Here is a 21,997-nt window from a genome sequence, read left to right as displayed (position 1 = left end):
ATGTCATTTCTAAGTCTTGTAATTTTAGAAAACAATATCTTATAAACAAGGAGTTTGCAGGCATAATTCCAGAGGAGAAATTAATTTTTTTTATGGTGCTATATTCCTATTTCAAATCTGACCACTTAAATCTGAAACAGCCTCTATATTAAATTCAGGATAGGTAGGGGTTTCGTGAAATAAGGTTTGGGAACGTGATCATATTCACCTTCTCTTCTCTTGAAGGTCAGAAGAACATTTTTTGAATTTGTTCTAGACTTGCAAACAAGTTGCAGTTTTCTTTTTGCTAATAGCTTACGGAAATTATTATATTGTGAAACCATGGGTCGTAAATTCTTTGTTGGTGGTAACTGGAAGATGAACGGTACCAAAAGTGAAATAGATGGTATCGTAGCATTTCTAAAAACCGGACCACTCGATCCAAATGTTGGTACGTTTCATCTGTATATTTTAATGTTTTATAATTCGTATTTTCCAATTTTCCAACGACGTCAAACTACGTGTTGTTATATAGTGTTTGACAATTCTTATTCTCAAAGAAACATACATTAAAATATTCAAATATTAATTATACTTTTATATTGACAGAGGTTGTTGTCGGTGTACCATCAATATATTTGACTTACGCAAAAAGCATATTACCTAACAATGTTAGTATCAGTGGACAAAATACATACAAGGTTGCAAAAGGAGCATTTACTGGAGAAATTAGTCCTGCTATGCTTTTAGATAATGGAATCCCATGGGTAATTCTTGGTCATTCAGAACGTAGAAATGTGTTCAATGAAACAGATGAATTGGTTGCAGAGAAGGTAGCTCATGCTTTGGAAGCTGGAGTGAAGGTATCTACAATTTCTATATAAGAAATTTTTCATTGAAATATGTCTGTGCAAATTATTAAAAATATTGTTTGTACTAAGGTAATTGCATGTATTGGAGAAAAATTAGAAGAACGTGAAGCTGGAAAAACAGAGGAAGTAGTATTCAGACAGACTAAAGCTATCTCAGATAAAATCAAGTCTTGGGACAATGTAGTTGTTGCCTATGAACCAGTATGGGCAATTGGAACAGGCAAAACAGCCACTCCTCAACAAGCTCAAGAAGTACATGAGAAACTAAGAGAATGGTTTAGTAAAAATGTCAATGCAACTGTTGCAGAAACTGTTAGGATCATATATGGAGGATCAGTAACAGCAGATAATGCAAAAGATTTAGCAAAAGAAAAAGACATAGATGGATTCTTAGTTGGAGGAGCATCTTTGAAACCTGACTTTGTAAAAATTGTTAATGCAAAACAGTAAGATGTTATTTATTCATTGATTAATAAAACAGAAAAATATTATCCGATCATCGATTAATACACGTTAGGAACGTGTATTTTAAAAAGTAAAATAAAGAATTAACTTATATTTTCCTTGTTATTTACATAGAAATATATCTAAGTCATGTTGTTGGAATGAAAAGTTACTTTGAAATTGATAATAAACTGCATTGTATTATGTTCTGTTTTTCCTTCTACAAATATACATTTCCTACAAATATATAAACATAAATGACACAATAAATGTTACAACAAAGCACAAATTTTATTGTTTTGTAATTGTTTTTTAATGTTGTTTATCAACTAATCCTTTGACTACAATACTTTCAGGCATAGGAGTATCGGAAACTTGTTTGATTCCTCCCAGTTTTGCTTTTGCACAGGCAATATTAGATAAACACTTAAATGTCCGTGGTTCCCAGATAGCCAAAGTTGCTAATGATTTACGATTAAGTAAAATATTACATCTACTTAACCCTTCCAAAAATGGTCTCAAACTAATACCATGTTCATTTGTAGCAGCATCTATCCTAGTTTCCCAAAGCTACAAACAAGCAATTAATTATACAATGAAGAAACCAACAACTATGTAAGAAAAAAAATTATTTTGTACTTCTTTCATATCTTGTTTTTTAAGTTGCCTTCCCAATGTAGATTTTAACAATGCTCTGTGTACATTTCTTATGGCTATGCTATAACAGTTCCTTCTTCGACCAATGTAATGCTGAAAATTACATTTTATAAAAAAACATATAATTCGTTCCTTTGTACGCTACCCTGAATAAATTTATTTACCGCAGCGAGCTTAAATATTTGTCGCTTTCGCCAAAATTCGTCAGGACCTCGACATCTCCCAAATAATTGAGCACTTAAGAACACCATTTTTCTAGATTCAAATAAGAAACGATTCTAACCTAAAGATTCACGTAGAATTACGTAGATGGAATTAAAAGATACAGTACAAACTTGGCAATTTATAACTGTACTCTAAAAACATGTATGGTAAACTTGAACAAATTGCTTTATTTACGAAAAAACTATTCTTTCACTCGGTATATTCTTCAATTATATATAGCTATTCACAAAATTGAGTGTGTAGTGTATACGGCGTATGTTGATAATGCCAAAGGGCGGAAAAATTAATTTTGACCCACATAATTAAACGTAAAAAAGCAATATACATTTTATCTAGACATATTAATAGATAATTTGCAAAATAACTTTTAAATAAAATTAACCATTTCTTTTTATTTAACAAAAAATACAATAATATACTTATTTTAGTGTCACGAAATTTTATTTAAAAATTCTAAGTAATTGCTCATTCTCTTTTTATAAAAAAAAACGACGTGAAGTTTTGCATTGTAGTTCATGCCTTAATAAAGTGACCTTGTACAATCTAAAGTATTGTATGATTGTGTTAAATACATAGTTTTATTGGAACGTAAATAATTTTAAGTTCGTGTTAAAATCAGATATGTAAGATTTAATTTAAAAGATCGAATATCCCTAGACGTGCCAGATATCAATTTATATTTTAAATCATTAACTTGTACCTCTGAGATTAAATAAAATTTTGTATGCGCGTGTTGACTTTTGTATCGCTTTGAACTAAAATTTCAACATGAAAAATAAACAAAGGTAAAGGGAACTTAAAAATCCAATTGAATGTTAGTGTATATTGCTTAAGTTATGTTAAACCCACTTATTTACAATATAGAAATCAAATATATTGAGAATGTTTTAACAGAAATGTTATATGCACTGCTATTTTTATGTTTATATACACCTGTTTCGAAAGAAACAATATTTGAAACCAGATTTAATGCCTTTTTTACATATCTATCTTTTTAACGAATTCTTAAGTCTCGAATAATATAAAAATACAAAAATGAGTGTTAGTAGGTACAGGTTAAACTGTATTCCTATGCATACAAGATTTTAATTTTTTAATTTTTATTTATAATAACATATTTAATTTCATATTATAGTTTTATTTGGGTTTTTTCCTTACACATCTTTTTAATAGGTCAAAAGTAACTAAAATGGTTGAAGAGATGGAAGATTTAGAGGATATAAATATGAACGAAGTTACAGATTCTGAAGAAGAATTATCAGAAACTGAACAGAAATTACTTCAAAAAGTACGAGCCAGGCATTCTTCTGAAAGTTATGACAGTGAATATGAGATTTATGGGTTACATGACAAGGATCAAGATGATATTGAAGATGAAACAGAAGCTGACTCCATGGAGTCTGATATCGAAGGATTGCATGGAGATTTAGATTTACCAAATGAAAAAGCTTGGGGTAAAAACAAGAGAGCTTATTATTCTACGGATTATGTAGATCCTGATTATTCTACTGTCAGCCAAAAAGATTTAGCAGAAGCAGAAATAGAAGAAGAAGAAGCTAAAAGTATTCAAAAAAGGTTGGCAGAACAATTAGATGATGTTGATTTTGGATTAGATTTCATAGAAGCACAAGAAGATAATAAACAAAAGATTTATGAAAAAACAGAACAATTTGTAAAGACTGATCTGAGTAAGCTTAGTAAAAGACAGAAACAAGCATTAATGCAAAGAGAAAATCCTGAATTTATGGCACTTGTAAATGATTTTAAAGGTACATATACAGTATTATTATTAAAAAATATTCAGTTTCTGTATTTTTAGTTAATAAAATTAAATTACAAATGTAATTTAAATTTAATTTATGATTTAGATCGTATGATAGAAGCAAGAGATGTGTTAGCACCATTTTTAAAGTTAGTTAAAAATGGTATAGTCCCAAATTGTCCTGCAATCACTTTTGTAAATACCAAGTATCATCTTTTATTAAACTACTGTATCAATATTTCGTTTTATTTGATGCTCAAGGCCAAAAGGTCGCCTGTAAATTCTCATCCAGTTATAAAACGTTTGGCACAGTATCGTCAGTTATTAAATCAATTGGAATCAGGACAAGGTAACTTAATACAACAAATACAAGAATTATTAAAAGCAGAGAGACAAGGTAAACCACTATACAACATATTTAATGGAAGCAATGTAAACAGTAATGGGAAAAAGATAACTAGTTCCTTGAAAGAGAAATTGAATTATCTAAAAAAACCTGTAAGAGAAGTTATAAATAATCAATCAACTAAACCTGAAAATGTGTCTGAAGCTGAATCTAACATAGAAGACAATGAATTTTCGGCTGAGGAAGATTTGAAAAACGATATATCCGTAGACAAAGATCAAGAAGAAAGAGATATTGATACGGGAGATTCTATAACCGAAAGTAGCGAGAAAAGAGCAATTACTTACCAAATAGCAAAGAATAAAGGTTTAACACCGCATCGTAAAAAAGAACAACGTAATCCCAGGGTCAAACATAGGAATAAATATCGTAAAGCTAAAATTCGTAGGAAGGGAGCGGTATGTATATATCTTTAGATACTTAATATGTTCATACTGGTAAGCCCTCAATGAATCACAATTATTATAAATATTTAAAAATAAATACTGATTTTTTATTTTACAGGTAAGAGAAGTGAGAAAAGAAATTACTCGCTACACTGGAGAAATATCTGGTATTAAAGCCAGTGTAAAGAAAAGTATTAAATTAAAATAAAACTGTAAAAACTGAGCAGTTTTGAAATATAGCAGATATTCAAATCTATAGAATTAGTTTATTTTCTATTAACACATATGTTTCCTTTTACATGTAAAATATAAATGTAGATTCATTGAACAACTGTATTTTAATTTCATCAATATTAATAGGTTTTATTCTATTTTTAGTCAATACAAAGTAACAAAATCAGACAAAAATATAACAAGAAATAATATGTAGAGTGATAATTATATAAATGTAATGAATAAATGATTTATTTTTGTTATATGTATGAAGTCATAACACTTACATGTAGATATCAAATTCACAAAAGAACAAAGTAATTTTATAGTGTAATAATGAACACAGCTATATTAATTTGGATATCACTGTTTCTTATCTCTGAATTATTCAGAAAACAATTTGTTGTATTTGAAAAATTAAAAATATAAATTTGATAAAATCTTATACTTCTAATTTTGCCAATATATCTGATTCACGGAATAAGTGGAACTCTTTATTGTCTTCGAGTTCTACTTTAGTTCCACCGTATTCTGGTAGTAAAACAGTATCACCAATTTTAATGCTTAAAGGAACATGTTCCCCTTTCTAAAAAAAAATAAATATTAATTGTTACTTTTATTCCTTTACCGTTAGATTTATAACTTTTATAATTATTAAATATTTCAATACATCGTTTCGTTGTCCAGGTCCTACTGCCACAACCGTTCCCTGCAAAACTTTTGCTTGTGCTTTCTCTGGCAAAACAATACCACCTTTCGTTTTTGTTACAGCTTCAGCTCTCTGTATAAGAACTCTATCAAACAGGGGTACAAGTCTCTTAATAGCACTAGTTGCAGCCTAAAAATATTAAATAAAGAATATACGAAAAAGCTCGTCCGAACACACACAGTGGAAACAATTACTTTAAGATGATGCATGATGCAAACTTTCGTAATACACCGAATTTATTAATAGTGTCAGAACAAAATTTACAATATTGAATCATGTAAGTAAATGATCAAACTGTACTATTATATGAATTCTTTTATTTTATTGAGTTTTATAAGCATTTGTTTTCATCGTTAACAAAAACCGTTCGATACCGGCCACGCGGTAACATTTTCAAAGAATAGTATTATTCGAATTGTTATACGGAACAAAACAACAACGTATTATACATGTTTTTAATTTTATTTACATTTGCATCTATTAAGTATATTTTTTCAGTTACAGTACTTTTTTTGTAAAAGATACATCTACTATTTTACTGATTTGAAGGTTATCTTCGAGAACACATATAAAATGAGACGAATTAATCTATTATTTTGAATATAAAAGTATTGATAATGAATTTAAGATATTATAAATTTGTTAAGTCTCACCATTGTTAAAATAACGTATTTTTAAATTCACAAATTCTAAACAATTCACCCGGCAAGCACTCTAAAACACGTTGTATGATCTACACGGCGGTCGGCGAATGCAAGTAACTTCTCCGATTCTCTCGAAACTTCCACTCTCCCCTCTATCTTTTCCTTTGCCCCACCAACTTTTATTGATTTCGCGCTGAACAACACGAATCTGCTGTTACGTAATATGTACGTTAGATTTAGAATAGAAATTCTGTCGCGAGATAGCGCTCGCATACCTTTGATCCCATGCATGCTGGAAATCGCCCCAGTATAGTAATAAAAATGACTAAAAATAAGTATCGTATGCTCTCTTGTTTGACTGGTTTAGGAAATCATATACCAATTTTTGCAACGAAAGAAAATGAATAAAGTGAATTCTAAGAGCTCTTTCATACGATGATACTTGTATGTAATATGCGTATGATTGGATACCAATCGAAAACTCAATAGGAACGTTCAGACGACGATTTTCATAATCTACACTAACAAGAAATTTCAATAGCTGGTAACATATTAACGTAATATGCTAAACAGGTCCTCAATAAGTATTTTCAATTCGTTAATTTAAAGCCACATAATGAATATTTCTTACTATAGAGTAAAGATCACGTTTATCAAATTATTTATACAAAAAAATAATGAAGATACGATAAAGGTCAAAGGACCATTGCAAGAGATTCGACGTGCGTTAATCTAGATTTATGAAACAAGTGTAAATCGAAGTTGTTCTCGAAAAATACATTAAAAGCGTATTATTTTAACGTGGAACCGCATTCTTCTTTATTGATATACTTCAAACTGTTTAGATTTATTCACAAATCGGTTAAATCATTACGAATTTATACCGATTTGAAGGTTGAGAAACACTGATTTAAAAATGAATCCGCCGGCTATTAACGAATGAACATGATTGGTGTATGCTAGGTGATTGCATCATATGCGTTCTCGTACATTCTAGAAACTCGTAATTCTCTAGAAAAAAACGGCACATTGTAAAACCGATGCATCGAGTGCCAATAAAAAATAAAAAGATGATTAATTATAAGGCATTCGCATATATATTCCATTTATTTAAAATTTAGTTATAATTTTTGTACTTGATCGAAGTAGGAGGATTAGGTTAGAGTCCAAGAAAAGGGAGGGGAAGGCTCCATGTGATAGCGCAAGCTCTTTCACACATTTCATTCTACCGACGAGCCAACGTACGGTTACGCTGCGACGATTTTCAATTACTTTTATAACTTTGATCTCTTAACCAACGACTTTTCTTCTTCCGTTAAACAAAGGTAAAATTCTTTTTTGGTAAAACTATCGTTGTGTGATACGCGAGAAGTGCAAACTTATTTTTCGACAATATTAATCGGTTAACCGTTTTCGAAGTAGTTAATTTCGCCGATAACCGATTTATACCTTTTTTCTTTCTTCATCTTCTGTTAATTGACTTTGTGGTCGTAATAATTTATTTAAGTTTGTGTTGTCGATGATTCAAAAGCATTATGTATTTACGTAGATGTTACAAATTTTCAAAAAGGTAGTCAAGAATACACGATTAAAGTAGACGAAATTTAATATTTGTACATGTGATCGAGATTCCTTTCGACTGTTATAACTTTTTAAAATTATTCTTATTCTTTGTATGTAATAATATACAATTTTTTATTGTTGAGGCGAACACGCCGGCAAAGTCATTACGCACGCGACAGTATATTTTAGTTCGTAATATTGAATAAAGGAAAAAGAAAGAAAAAGGGAATGGAGAGAAAGTGAAAAATAAAGATTGTTAATTGTATATAATCTGTTGCGAACAATTTTCATAATTCTTGCGGTAATTTACATGCGGGATAGGATACGTCGATGGTCATCCACGCGGTAGTTTACATAACCACGTTTTCTTTTAAAAAGCAATAGCACTTTTAGTTCGTTTGGATTATTCATATTATAACAAAGTAATATCTTATCGAAGTAAAATTGTTAAATTTTTTTTCATTAAAATTGGAAATTTAATTGTTATAAAATATTACTTTCACGAAATGTATACTTTATATATATTTCGTAAAATTGAAAATTGCATTTGCAAATGTAACAATTAAAGAAAATTTGTTCAGATGCACAGATTACCGACTGTATTGCGTAGTACAGCTTTGCGCCAATTACAAGTTCGTGCCTATGCCAAGGATGTACGTTTCGGAGCAGAAGTTAGGGCACTTATGTTGCAAGGAGTGGACATTTTAGCAGATGCTGTAGCAGTAACAATGGGGCCAAAGGGGCGGAATGTTATTTTGGAACAAAGTTGGGGTAGCCCGAAAATTACTAAAGATGGGGTCACAGTAGCCAAGGGTGTAGAGTTAAAGGATAAGTTTCAGAATATCGGAGCAAAGTTGGTACAAGATGTAGCTAATAATACTAATGAGGAAGCAGGTGATGGAACGACTACAGCTACAGTTTTAGCAAGAGCCATTGCTAAAGAAGGCTTTGAAAAAATTAGCAAAGGTGCCAATCCTGTAGAAATCAGAAGAGGTAAGCAAAGATATTAATATCTACATGATAAAATTTTGACTTCTTTAAAATTCTTACTTGATTAATGGGCATGTTACAGGTGTTATGTTAGCAGTTGATAGGGTTAAAGATGAACTGAAAGCCCTAAGTAAACCGGTAACAACTCCAGAGGAAATTGCTCAAGTAGCAACTATTTCTGCTAATGGAGACAAAGCCATTGGTAATCTTATTTCAGATGCCATGAAAAAAGTTGGGAAAGAAGGTGTAATTACAGTAAAGGATGGAAAAACTATGCATGATGAATTAGAAGTCATAGAAGGAATGAAGTTCGACAGAGGCTACATATCTCCCTATTTTATAAATTCTAGTAAAGGAGCAAAAGTTGAATTTCAAGATGCGCTTTTACTATTTAGCGAAAAAAAAATATCGTCCGTACAGGCTATAATTCCAGCATTGGAATTGGCAAATTCCCAACGAAAACCGCTCGTCATTGTAGCCGAAGATATCGATGGCGAAGCCCTGTCGACACTGGTGGTCAACAGATTGAAAATTGGTTTACAGGTAGCTGCAGTTAAGGCACCTGGTTTCGGAGACAATAGAAAGGCAACGCTTCAAGATATGGCAATTTTGACGGGAGGAATTGTGTTTGGAGATGATGCGAATCTTGTCAAATTGGAGAATATACAGTTATGCGATTTGGGCGAAGTAGGAGAGGTTGTAATTACAAAGGATGATACGCTTTTCCTTAAAGGCAAAGGAAAAAAGAATGACGTTGATCACCGAGCAGATGTAATTCGAGATCAAATTGCAAATACAACTTCCGACTATGAGAAGGAAAAGTTGCAAGAACGTTTGGCAAGATTAGCATCAGGAGTTGCAGTTTTAAGAGTCGGTGGAAGCAGTGAAGTAGAAGTTAATGAGAAGAAGGATCGCGTCCACGATGCTCTTAATGCTACTCGTGCTGCCGTTGAGGAAGGCATTGTTCCGGGAGGTAAATATGAACAGTTTATTAAATTACAGTACGCAACGAGGTTTTATAATACAATAATCTACGCGTAACTTTCACCATTGAGTCCGAAATCTTTGGAAAGTTAACACTCGGACGGTGGACCGTCGGGCGACTCCATAGAGGGCAACACTCACATAAAATCTATTGTCCGTTAAAGTTTCGTCAGATTCTTCAATATGATATTCAGATGAAATTTCACTGTCACTATTATCTTCACTATCTATCAGCTCGTGAAAAACGTCGTTATTTTCTGACGAGTGTTCTTCGTAATGTTGTGGAATAATTGCAAAACGTTATAACACGGTTAAATAACGATGATCTAAATGCGAACAAGGCCCAGAATGCGACTTAACCTTTAAGTGTTTCACAGAGTACTGTATAGGAATACGTCCTCTGAGCTCTGTTCCTTTCGTTATCGCTTGAACGTAAACACAAGGCAGGACAAGTATCGAAGAAGCGAGCACTTTCGTCTAGAGTGGGGGTCGAACGGACCCGAGCGCTGCCGTCCGAGCGTTAACTATGCATTACTGTAAATCGTTTTTAATTTAATGCTTTCATGTTCTAGGCGGAACTGCCCTTTTGAGATGTATCCCTGCCCTTCGAAAAATGAAAGCATTGAACAGTGATCAAGAAACAGGAATCAAAATAGTGGCAAACGCTTTACGTATGCCATGTTTGCAGATTGCTCAAAACGCAGGCGTGGACGCAAGTGTAGTAGTAGCAAAAGTTAGTGAAAGTAATCTTGGTTACGATGCTCTCAATGATGAATATGTTGACATGATCGAGAAGGGTATCATTGATCCAACAAAGGTAGTGCGTACGGCGCTTACTGATGCCGCGGGTGTTGCGTCCTTGCTTACGACTGCGGAAGCGGTAGTTACTGAATTGCCTAAGGAAGAACCTCAAATGCCAATGGGTGGTGGTGGTATGGGTGGTATGGGCGGTATGGGTGGTATGGGCGGTATGGGCATGTAATTAAGTGAAGTCCCATGCAAAGACTGAATTTCATATTGTAATTAATGTTTGGTAAGAATTGCAATTCAGTTGCAATATTATTTCTCTTGTTATAAATTCCGATTGGAACTGCAAGTAATACGATCTATCTTTTTTCCAATCGCGAACCAGAAAAACCGAACGCGTTTAAGGCAATTGTACTTTCAAGCAGCAGATAAAGACACAAAAAACAAGTTTATTGCCTACATGTTGTAATATTTGTTTTTGTTTTGCATTTATAAGCATTATTGTTTTATTAGAAACATAGATGATTTAACGAAAATTCAATTTTTCATTCTAACAAACATACATATTTCTTTTAATAGTTAAGTCCTTTTTATGAAAAATGCGTTTAATGTTGGAAAAATGATTGGATCGATTTCGAAGTAAAGCCATTCATTTGTGTTAACGACAGAATATTTATCAAATCATTCATAAAAGTACATTTTTTCCACCTTACCGTTGAAAAATTCTTACTGAAAATAAAATTATATTTGTTTATGAATTTGAAAAAAAGTTTAGAACAAAGATAATACTTTTTAATACATTTCATATAATTTCTCATCCGTGTGGATGTATTAGAATGAAAGTGTACAAACGTGTGTATTACAATAGGATAAAAACGCAAGTTATCTTATACTTTTTTTAATGTTACAATTTATTTTCCATTTTTTAGTCTCAATAAATGTATGTTTAAATTATGTCGTAGTTCTCGTTTTTTTTTTTAAATTTTCCTCTATTAAGAAAATGTTATTGTATTTCCTTTATAAAATTTAATGAGCCAGAAGGGTCATGATCGCAAAAGAAGTATTAAAATTATAAAAAATATAACGTAAATTTCAATTATTACAATAAGATAATAATTGATTTGTATTTGTGCAATGTTTAATCAAACTAAATCGTTATACAATTAATAATATAAAATTCCCTTATAAATGAAAAATTCAAGTAATTGTTTTTTAAGAGCAGCATTTAATATTCTATTGTTTCATGTGTCTTGTCGTAATATTTTGTTTAAATTACATAAAATAGACGAGCAAGAAAATTTTGATGTAATAGTTATGATTTATACGTTTCAACGTAAATTAAACGTAATAGTCGACAATTATTCACCATTGTGTAACAAATTTAATATCTATTAAAATTGAAAGAGTAATGCACGAAATAATCTAATATGGTGAAACAATCCCTTTTTATAAAAGATCAACAGACTATGTAAATCATAATCGAATTAAGGCAAGGACACTACAACATTTCCTTGTACAAAAGTCACTTTATCATATAACATACAAAAATATTCTTTTATTTTTTATACTCTGTAAATTCTGTGATATTCCTGATCCAATCGCAATGTTTTAATATGGTATCAAATAAATTGATGGTATAAAATCATGAAAAAAAAATCAAAGATGACACTGATCGGTAATATATATGCTATTGGAAAAGAAATACAAAGAATTGGTATTAAGAATACAAAGATCTATTTTTTTCGGAAGTATTACAATATACCTACGTATGTTAAATGTTTAAAGCATAATTATATTTCTTACGCGTTAATCTAAGCTCCAATTTTTTCTATTTCATCTGCGTCATCCGCATCGAGATACTGTATTTTCTTCCCAAAATGTTTCTCTATATCTTTACATAATTCCATTGCGTGCGGTGAATCTATTAAATTAATGGCAATTCCAGATTTACCAAATCGTCCAGTTCGACCGATTCTGTGCAAGTATGTTTCACAATCTGCTTGCCGGTTTTGGTCCATTGGTAAATCGAAATTTACGACTATTGTCACTTGTTCAACATCAATACCTATAAATTACAAATTTGTATTATCTATATTTTTTTTAAATATTATAAAAATGCAACAAAAACATTACACGTTATAAAAAAAGTCTGCAAAAATGTGGCTATAAACATTTAATAATAATTACCCCTTGCTAAGACATTTGTCGTGATAAGAACTTTTTCGAGACCAGCTCTAAACCGATCCAAAACGGATATTCTTTGTTCGACCGTTAATTCGCCAGATAAAACGGCTACTGCGTGACCATCTTTCGTCATTTTTTCTGCTAACCAGTTAGCTGTTTTTCTCGTCTACATGTAGTTACGAAGTTTATAATTTTCAAGCAAAGAAAATTTTGTATTAACGTTGAAATTTGAAGTATCTTACATGACAAAAAATGATCGCTTGTCCTATTGTTATTACACCATAAATGTTAGTAATAGCTGTATATTTTTCATCCAAGTCCTTGCACTTGACATAATATTGCTTAATGTTATCTAAGCTTTCCTCTTCTTTCAATAATCTTATTATCAAAGGATTATTAACTATAATTTCTGCAAATTTCATGACTTCTGGCTCATAAGTTGCAGAAAAGAACATCATTTGACACGTGCGTGGAAGTTGCCTGTGTGTATATAAATGCAAGAAACGTATATACACAAATAACATATAACATCATTTGAAAATCTTTTCATGTTTTTATACAGTAAAATAATTACTTATGAATACGAATACACTGATCTTGATGACCTTGCGTTGCGATCATTATATCGGCTTCGTCTAGAACAAAAACAGATATTTTGTTCAAACTAAAAAATTTGAATTTAACAGCCCAGTCCAAAACTTTTCCTGGTGTTCCTATGATGATGTGTTCTGTGATTTTTGATCCGCGACTTACTGAAATAATTAAGAAATTAAGATAGATGCCTCTTCCATGAGACATTATTCTTTAAAAAAAAAAAGAAAGTTAATAGTGTACATTACTTTCTTCTCCTCTAACAGCATATTTTATTTTTATTTCATTGCAAAATGCAGACATTTTTGCTGCTACTTCCCCTGTTTGTATGGCTAATTCATATGTTGGTGATAAACAAAGTACTTGAGGGTAATTTTTAGTGGTATCAACTCTGCTAAGCATTGCCAAAACAAATGCTGCTGTTTTACCAGTTCCAGATTGTGACTGAGCAATCATATTTTGAGGTCTATAAATGATCATTGAATTTCATATTTGTTGTAGGGATTTTATAAAATGCTTTTATAGAAACAACAAACTTACGGGTCAGCAAGTAAAGTTGGTAATGCAGTTTCTTGAATTTTAGATGGAGCATTAAATCCCATAGCATATACACCTTTTAATAAAGCTGGTTTACTAAAATGTGTATTACAAATTACATTTTTTTCAAATTCTAAAAATAATCGAGAATTAAGAATAAAAAATACCAACAGATGAAGAGCTTCAAAAGATTTGACACTATATAAAGGTGAAGATGGATCTATCCTTTGAATTTTTAAATCCTTTGTTGTTTCCACTAAACCTTTACGTAAAATTTTTTGTAATAACGATTTTTCCGCGGGCGAGATTTCGTCCGTTCCATCGTCGCTCTTGGAATCTGTACTGCCTGTTGTGCTTTCTTTTTGTTGTTTCTCTATATTTAAGTTGGCCACCTATCGATGATTATTGATAAAAATATCAAGTACCGTGTTTCTCTATTTGATTAAACGTTAATGTTTCAACATTCGTCTTTGAAAATATCTCGTAGCAGAAGGGATGAAGTCAAGACATTTATTTATTGTGCGCTACATTTAAACTGTTATTTATTTAATCGAATCGTTGAATGTATGTAGACAATGTATGAGTATACAATATAAATAAAACAAAAAGGACTTTTGTTTTCAACAACAAATAGGTATCAATGAGTAAGAACGAGGTTAAGCCGGTGTCATAGATGTACACAGTAGAAATATTACCTTTGCGGATAGCTTTTCCTGCTCGTCCACATATTTTCCCCAATCGAGTTTAGCCGAAGCCATATTAACATTGATACACTTACGATACTTCACAAAGATAATTTAACTTTCAATAAGAATAGCAAATTGACAAAAACTCACTCATCGACTATTTTTATGAAGTATGGTTGAATACTTGGGCTAATGTGTCAACTTTATGAAATGCTATGGGCGCCATCCACTGCCATCTATTTGATAGATAGAAGATCAGTCCTTTTCCCCACTTTTCCCTTACATTCGATATTACTCGGTATCTAACAGTATCGAACAAGATTCTAAAGATATCCTTTGTGATTGCGATTAATGTTTAATAGATTCTTCTATCTGTGGTTTATTGCAAAATTAGTAATTCGTTTTATTCGACTTTAAACGTTATTTTTCTATAGATTCGAACGATTGTTTAAATTTATGACCTACATAAAATCTTCATCGTTCAAATTTGAAATCATTTTGTACAAAAGCTCGTGGTTTTTTGAAATTATTTACGTTCTAAATTCGTAACAAATGTGAATTGGTTCCCGTTACCGTAGGTATTTTTTTTATTTGCAGTCATTGAAAGTCACGACTGAAAAATTCTTCGTACAATTTTTTATGAATTATGAAACACCAGTTCCATTCCATTTAGTTTTATTTTTGTGTTATCTTCGGTATAATTTATAGATATTCTCAGACATTAAAGTTTCAAAACGATTTTTGAAAGCATATGCTACAAGATACTGGTAGGTAGTTAAAGTAACGGATGAATCGAAGAGAAACAAGTTAACCATATATTTGGCTTTTTTGTGTTTTTGTTCTCGTCATAAACGTGGAAAGTAGCTTCGAGAGGAACGCACGAAGTTGAAGAAATTATGGCCACATGGGATGGTTCTTATTCAGGGCCAAACGATCAAAATTACGTGTACTCTGATCAAAATACTCCTGGTTCTGCTACAGGAAACTGGCCGTATTTTTCTAATAATTTAAATAACGATTATTTGCAAACTAATCGCGAATTCTACGTACAAAACAATTCTGTGTTCGAGCAAAATTGTCCGAACGCATTCTATCGTTCGGACGCAAACGTTGTGCCAAATCTGTTGTCTCAGACTAATAATTATCAGGAGCATTTGACAAACGCTGTAGATAATTCTCAAATATCGAATAATCTGGAATATTTTCCAACCGTCGTTAAGTCCGAACAATATTTTGTACCCGTCGATTGTTGGAGCAATAATTATGATTTAAAAACATCCAAGAGTAAAGGTAATTTTGTAAAAGGAGTTAAAGAAACTGTATCCAATGTAACCAAACAGTCAAATTTGCATGCAACAGCCGAAGAGTTTGTGCCAAATCATGTTAAACCAGATGATGAGAAGCACGAATCAAAAAATGTAAATGTTCCTTGTTCTGTCATTCATGCAGATTCTTATATCAAGGATACCAAACTTGCTCTTAGAACATCAGATAAATATTCCTTCGGCGATGTAAATAAATATGAAAGAAAGTATGATAAAAGAAATGTAAATTATAAGCCCAAAGAAGGACAAGATCAGTTTTATAAAAGAAATACATATAAAAATTCTTATCAGCAACAAGGTAGGGCTTCTCATAAATTTCAAGGTAATAAATATTTTACCGATAAACATTATTCAGATAAATCACAAATAAATGCAAAAGACATAGGTGCTAACATGTCAGGTAGAAATATAATAAATGGTAATAGTTCTTGTAATTATAAAGAAGCTTCTACGATAAATTTAAACGAAAGAGAAGCTTCTTCGAGTATGAATGTAAATTCACATAAAAATAAAAAATCATTAAATGATGGCAGTGATAAAGGAAATACCATTACCAAAGATGAGAATGTAGAATCTAATGGAATGAAACAGTCCAGTAATCGAGTCAAGGAATTTACCTATTATAATTCTGGTTCTATGCAATTGCATAATCCTCATAGAAATACAAAGAAATATCCATATAATACTAGACATAATAATAGAGAAGAGCACACTTACAAAGAGAAGAAACGCAATTATCAGGGGCATAATGTAATTTGGGAAAACCATAGCAAAGAAAATAAATCTGGTGTAAAAGATCAAATGTACAGTCATGAGGAATGTAATGAGTTTAGAAAATGTTCAAATGAGGAAGCCAGACTTAGAACAAAGGAAGTTAAGGAAAGGGGGTATAATTACCAAGGATATGTGGGATATAGGGAATACAATAAAGGAGATAAAACTGAAGTTTTCAGAGAGAAAGATAGAAATAAAAGCTATACATTTGAAAATAAAGAAAAAGGAAATGAAAATTGGAGATCTAAAAGAGAAATTAATGAAAAGAGTAGTCTTCAAAAACGGGAACAGAATAAGAAACTTTCGATTGGTATGCGCATAATTCAAATCGGGTTAATTATATTATTTTTTTTATAATAATAATAATAATAATATAATTCTATTATTTTACTATTTAGACGACGTTGCAAGTCAAAGAGAAAGATTGACGGATCAACTAAATAAAGGGCAACTAGAATGTCTAGTGTGTTGCGAAAATATGAAACAGAATGACTATATTTGGTCATGTTCCAACTGCTATCATGTCTTACATTTGAAATGTATCAAAAAGTGGGCAAAATCATCACAAGGGGGTAAGTGGGAATACAAAGAACGTTTTAATATTTTACCTGCCAGGAGTCATAAATCATTGTTTGCATCATTTTAGAAAATGGCTGGAGATGTCCAGCATGCCAAAACGTGAGCTTGACAATTCCTGAAGAATATTACTGTTTTTGTGGCAAGACAAGAGCACCTGAATGGAATCGTCGAGATATTGCACATTCTTGCGGCGAAGTTTGTGGTAGAATATTATCAAAAAATAGTTGTCCTCATAAATGTACTCTTCTATGTCATCCAGGATCATGTCCACAATGCATAGCAATGGTGACAAGATACTGTGGCTGTAGCAAAACATCGCAAACAGTACAGTGCAGCACGCATAAATTATTGTTTTGCGATTGTATATGTGGCAAGGATTTGAACTGTAGTAGGCATAAATGCGAAGCAAAATGTCATCACGGAGAATGCGTAAACTGTGAAAAGACAATAGAACAAGGTACAAAATTTTAGTATAATAAATATATATAATAATAATTAATTTCTATTCAACTATTTAATGTAACAGTTTATGAATTTGATTTTAGAATGTTACTGTGGCAAAAATAAGAGAGAAGTAACGTGTCAGAAGAATGTTTCTCTTACATACTCTTGTGAAACTGTTTGTGGCAAATTATTAGAGTGTGGTAATCATACTTGTACAAAGTTATGTCATGCAGATGCTTGTGAATCCTGTTCTTTAACCCCAGAGAAAATTACTACTTGCTGTTGCGGGCAAACACCGTTAACAGAGAAAAGACAAACATGCTTAGATCCAATTCCAGTTTGCAACAAAATTTGTTCAAAGAAACTAAAATGTGGTCAACCGAGTGAGTATTTTGAAACTAAGAATGTAACATTTATTCGGCAAAATATAAAATGGAATGTGTACGAAAAGAATAAATAAAAATCGAATACATTTTTTACAGATAATCCTCATATGTGTAAGGTAAAATGTCATCAGGGAGAGTGTCCTGTTTGCGATTTAACTACCGACGTCAAATGCCGTTGCGGTAATATGGACAGAGAAATTGCATGCAAAGATTTAACGTCAAAGGCTGACGACGCGCGTTGCGAAAAGAGATGCACAAAAAGAAGATCTTGCGGCAAGCATAAATGTAATCAACTCTGTTGCATAGAAGTAGAACATATTTGTCCTTTGGTGTGTTCTAAAACTTTAAGCTGCGGTAGACATAAATGTGAACAAAGTTGTCATAAAGGTATTATACTATTATATTGAGTATATTAAGATTTTGGAGTTGTAACATACAAAAACGACTATATTCGTTAAATTTTAATATGAAAAGAAATAAATAGTATATAAATGTAGGAAGATGTCAACCTTGTTGGCGTAGTAGCTTCGATGAGTTGTACTGTGAATGCGGGGCTGCTGTGATATATCCTCCAGTTCCCTGTGGTACGAGACGACCCACTTGCGACAAACCTTGTTCGCGTCAGCATTTTTGTGGACACGAAGTGTTGCACAACTGTCATAGCGAGCCAACGTGTCCTCCTTGCACCGTCCTCACACAGAGATGGTGTCATGGCAAACACGAACTACGGAAAGCTGTGGCGTGTTACGTTAATGAAATTTCATGTGGTTTACCATGCAACAAACCTATTTCGTGTGGTCGGCATAAATGTATTACTATTTGTCATCCTGGTCCGTGCGAGAAACCAGGACAACTATGTTCTCAACCGTGCACTACTCCGAGAGAAATGTGTGGGCATATTTGCGCTGCCCCCTGCCACGAGGGTAAATGTCCGGAGACGCCTTGCAAAGAAATGGTGAAGGTAATGAATTTTTTCAGGGATTATAATGAAAAGATAAAATTAACTTAAAGTAGTGAAAATGTAATTAAGTTGAAGATACATTAATTATATTATTTTTTATAACAACGAACATCTTACTTAGGTAACATGTCAGTGCGGACGTAGGACCATGTCTCGTGTTTGCGCAGAAAATTCTAAAGAATATCAGAGAAAAGCAAGCAGTATGTTAGCTAGTAAAATGGCTGATATGCAACTGGGTCATTCAGTTAATTTGGAAGAAGTTTTTGGTCAAGGAGCAAAAAAACAGAATCAGTTGAAAACCTTGGAATGTAACGAGGAATGTAAAATAATAGAACGGAACAGGAAATTAGCACAGGGTTTACAAATTGCGAATTCAGATTTAAGCGGGAAGTTAATGCCTAAATACAGCGATTTTATGAAACAATGGGCTAAGAAGGACTTGCATTTTTGTCAAATGGTTCACGAGAAGCTAATAGAATTGGTTCAATTGGCAAAAACTTCGAAACAGAAATCACGCAGCTATTCTTTTGATAGTATGAATAAAGATAAGCGTCGTTTTGTTCACGAGTCCTGTAAGCATTTTGGTTGCGAGAGTCAGGCATATGATCAGGAACCTAACAGAAATGTTGTTGCTACTGCTGTGAAAGATCAGGTACATAATGTCTGTTTTTAATAATAATAAACCTTTTTTTTAAACAATTGTTATTTAAATAATCGTATTACAGTGCTGGTTACCCAGCTATAGTTTATTAGACATTGTACAACGAGAAAATGGTCAGAGGAAAGTCCCAGGGCCGATGTTGAACACTTCAAAATCTGATGGACCTGTAAAGTAGGTAGATTATATGTTAATTATAAATGTAACACTTTGACGTTCGTTTAAAATTTGTTATATTTTAGAACAATTCTATCACTGCCTACAAAAAGGAACCAAAATCCAGAAACACAATCGAAAACAAAGATGTCAGATCCAGAAATAGACTACTTTGATTATCAAGGCTAAGATTATCATGTGTATATCGTGTACAGTGTAATGCGAATAGAACAATTAATACCATAATTGAGGGAAATGTGCTGCTAAGTATACCTAATTAATTAAATGTTTTAGTAAATCTTATTTGTAAAATATGAATGCTTGTGTAATACCGAATGCAGGTTGTTTAAGTATTTCTTGAAATACCAGTGTATTGAAATTGTGAAATTAGGATATAACAATGATAGATTAATTTTTTAATTTTAATTTAACGATATAATTTCTCTTTATTGCACAAAATAATTGTTTCCTAACTTACAATTATAATTTAACCGAGAAAAGAAAAAAAAATTAATAAGTGTTTTTGATGTAAACGGTAGAAAGAAGAAAAGTCACTGTAATTATCATGAATGTTTTTCGTTTTAAGGATATAATTATAAGATTATTGAGGCTAATATGAAGCATAGTAGTAATTACGATAACAAACAATGTTCACTGATTTATGACTCTTTATTGCTTATACATTTTTTCTTTTTGATATCTGTTCATTTTCATTAATAATTCGATGTATCTACGCTTGTCAAATACTATGACAATGTGATAAGATGGAAAAAAAAACAATAAACACACATCTATACAATACTAAATAGTAATACTATGTGTATTTAATATATCGTTACTATCACCAAATTTTATTTAGTTTTTATTTAATAAAATTAGAAATGTGTAAACCATTCCTTATGTTTATATTAATAAAAAATTTAAATCATAGTACATATTTTTCATGCTTCCTATTCCCATTCTCCTCTACCTACCACCACATTTTTACATGTAATTAATTAGTTATAAACGATTACTGAAAGCGATTCTTATTTGAATATTGCGCTAAAAAGTGACAAAATATAGTATCGCCATCTAACATCAGGGATCCGTACTATTCGGAGTACAAACCCCCTCTCGCCCCCCACGATTTGGTGCAATCGTATAGTATCGCCATCTAAGAACAGGTTTCGAACTAAAAATTTCGTGCCAGGATCACAGAATGTTAGTGGAGGTATCCGGAGTACAGCTACCCCCACTCCTCCTACTCCTGACATACACTACCTTGATTATTTATTAATAACTCATTTCCTAGGCTTAGAATATGAACTTTGAGTATCGAAGAATATAGTACAGACCCTTGGCAACATTCAAGGATAGTTTTTAGAACCATGCCATGCCTCGTTAAATAGTTATTAACAAATATCGGAAGTCGGAACATTTACGGCTGTATCACTTTCCAGCTTTAATCGATGAATTATCAACTTTTCAGCAATAGCAGGCATATTTTGGCTATTAGGGAACCAAGTAGACATCCCTGGCAATATTTAAGGACCGATTTTGCAACGCTCCATGCTCTAATTAATTAGTTATTAGCGATAGATGCCTAAGGTGTCGCGTAAAAAGGCTAAAAACAGTGGACCGACTTCCGATATTCGTTAATAACTATTTAATGAGACCTGGCATGGTTCTAAAATGTATCCTTGAATCTTGCCAAGGGTTTATACTAGATTCTTAAACTCTAAAAGTACATAATTTGTTCTCAGGAAAGGCGTAATTAATAAATTAAGGAGCAGTAGTTCATTGAAAGTATTGATTTCTACTGTGGCGCCACCAGTGGCAAAAACAGTGTACTATGTGTCTCTCGGCTTGTAATTAATTACTGCTCCTTTATTTACTAATTACGCCTTCCCTGGGAATAAATTATGATCTTTTAGAGTTTAAGAATATAGTATAGACCCTTGGCAAGATTCAAGGATACCTTTTAGAGCCATGACATGCCTCATTAAATAGTTATTAACGAATATCGGAAGTCGGCCCACTGTTTTTAGCCTTTTTACGCGACACCTTAGGCATCTATCGCTAATAACTAATTAATTAGAGCATGGAGCGTTGCAAAATCGGTCCTTAAATATTGCCAGGGATGTCTACTTGCT

At 32.1% G+C, this 21,997-nt stretch overlaps 7 protein-coding genes across 9 annotated transcripts; 4 read left to right on the top strand and 3 right to left on the bottom strand.

Annotated features, from left to right (window-relative positions):
- The first annotated feature begins 167 nt into the window (after nucleotides 1-167).
- Nucleotides 168-1,499, top strand: Tpi (triose phosphate isomerase). The gene is made up of 3 exons (XM_076784439.1): nucleotides 168-430; nucleotides 589-842; nucleotides 921-1,499. Exons 1-3 carry the CDS (start codon nucleotides 322-324, stop codon nucleotides 1,299-1,301), a joined length of 744 nt encoding a protein of 247 aa, XP_076640554.1. The 5' UTR covers nucleotides 168-321; the 3' UTR covers nucleotides 1,302-1,499.
- Nucleotides 1,500-1,584: 85 nt separating this feature from the next.
- On the bottom strand, nucleotides 1,585-2,505 carry Mrpl20 (mitochondrial ribosomal protein L20). The gene is made up of 3 exons (XM_076784441.1): nucleotides 2,117-2,505; nucleotides 1,935-2,045; nucleotides 1,585-1,865 (listed from the first exon to the last, which is right to left on the bottom strand). The coding sequence occupies exons 1-3, from the start codon at nucleotides 2,201-2,203 to the stop codon at nucleotides 1,608-1,610; spliced, it is 456 nt and encodes a 151-aa protein (XP_076640556.1). The 5' UTR covers nucleotides 2,204-2,505; the 3' UTR covers nucleotides 1,585-1,607.
- A 51-nt stretch (nucleotides 2,506-2,556) lies between these two features.
- On the top strand, nucleotides 2,557-4,992 carry Sas10 (UTP3 small subunit processome component Sas10). 2 transcript variants are annotated; one of them, XM_076784427.1, is made up of 4 exons: nucleotides 2,557-2,962; nucleotides 3,351-3,946; nucleotides 4,046-4,743; nucleotides 4,850-4,992. In XM_076784427.1, the coding sequence occupies exons 1-4, from the start codon at nucleotides 2,946-2,948 to the stop codon at nucleotides 4,937-4,939; spliced, it is 1,401 nt and encodes a 466-aa protein (XP_076640542.1). In that variant the 5' UTR covers nucleotides 2,557-2,945; the 3' UTR covers nucleotides 4,940-4,992. The 2 variants fall into 2 exon arrangements, with proteins under 2 accessions (XP_076640542.1, XP_076640543.1); XM_076784428.1 differs by lacking the exon at nucleotides 2,557-2,962 and adding an exon at nucleotides 3,013-3,240.
- LOC143352145 (10 kDa heat shock protein, mitochondrial) lies at nucleotides 4,978-6,466 on the bottom strand. The gene is made up of 3 exons (XM_076784442.1): nucleotides 6,307-6,466; nucleotides 5,615-5,782; nucleotides 4,978-5,530 (listed from the first exon to the last, which is right to left on the bottom strand). Exons 1-3 carry the CDS (start codon nucleotides 6,307-6,309, stop codon nucleotides 5,387-5,389), a joined length of 315 nt encoding a protein of 104 aa, XP_076640557.1. The 5' UTR covers nucleotides 6,310-6,466; the 3' UTR covers nucleotides 4,978-5,386.
- Nucleotides 6,467-7,461: 995 nt separating this feature from the next.
- Nucleotides 7,462-11,535, top strand: LOC143340741 (heat shock protein 60A). The gene is made up of 4 exons (XM_076763015.1): nucleotides 7,462-7,622; nucleotides 8,442-8,853; nucleotides 8,933-9,823; nucleotides 10,407-11,535. Exons 2-4 carry the CDS (start codon nucleotides 8,442-8,444, stop codon nucleotides 10,814-10,816), a joined length of 1,713 nt encoding a protein of 570 aa, XP_076619130.1. The 5' UTR covers nucleotides 7,462-7,622; the 3' UTR covers nucleotides 10,817-11,535.
- Nucleotides 11,536-11,657: 122 nt separating this feature from the next.
- On the bottom strand, nucleotides 11,658-14,805 carry Dbp80 (putative ATP-dependent RNA helicase Dbp80). The gene is made up of 8 exons (XM_076763017.1): nucleotides 14,589-14,805; nucleotides 14,065-14,285; nucleotides 13,897-13,989; nucleotides 13,605-13,822; nucleotides 13,340-13,517; nucleotides 13,008-13,245; nucleotides 12,769-12,931; nucleotides 11,658-12,646 (listed from the first exon to the last, which is right to left on the bottom strand). The coding sequence occupies exons 1-8, from the start codon at nucleotides 14,649-14,651 to the stop codon at nucleotides 12,393-12,395; spliced, it is 1,428 nt and encodes a 475-aa protein (XP_076619132.1). The 5' UTR covers nucleotides 14,652-14,805; the 3' UTR covers nucleotides 11,658-12,392.
- An 88-nt stretch (nucleotides 14,806-14,893) lies between these two features.
- Stc (nuclear transcription factor, X-box binding stc) lies at nucleotides 14,894-20,668 on the top strand. Of its 2 annotated transcripts, none has more exons than XM_076763014.1 (10): nucleotides 14,894-15,346; nucleotides 15,444-16,988; nucleotides 17,077-17,250; nucleotides 17,325-17,714; nucleotides 17,803-18,084; nucleotides 18,184-18,474; nucleotides 18,585-19,048; nucleotides 19,170-19,700; nucleotides 19,774-19,880; nucleotides 19,949-20,668. In XM_076763014.1, the coding sequence occupies exons 1-10, from the start codon at nucleotides 15,331-15,333 to the stop codon at nucleotides 20,049-20,051; spliced, it is 3,903 nt and encodes a 1,300-aa protein (XP_076619129.1). In that variant the 5' UTR covers nucleotides 14,894-15,330; the 3' UTR covers nucleotides 20,052-20,668. The 2 variants fall into 2 exon arrangements, with proteins under 2 accessions (XP_076619129.1, XP_076619128.1); XM_076763013.1 differs by having other exon boundaries at nucleotides 15,441-16,988.
- Nucleotides 20,669-21,997: the final 1,329 nt, after the last annotated feature.

Source organism: Colletes latitarsis, chromosome 3 (genome assembly GCF_051014445.1).
Source record: "Colletes latitarsis isolate SP2378_abdomen chromosome 3, iyColLati1, whole genome shotgun sequence".
In the NCBI taxonomy this organism is placed as follows: domain Eukaryota; kingdom Metazoa; phylum Arthropoda; class Insecta; order Hymenoptera; family Colletidae; genus Colletes; species Colletes latitarsis.
Note: the sequence above shows the minus strand (reverse complement) of the source record. Positions and strands in the feature narration are given on the sequence as shown.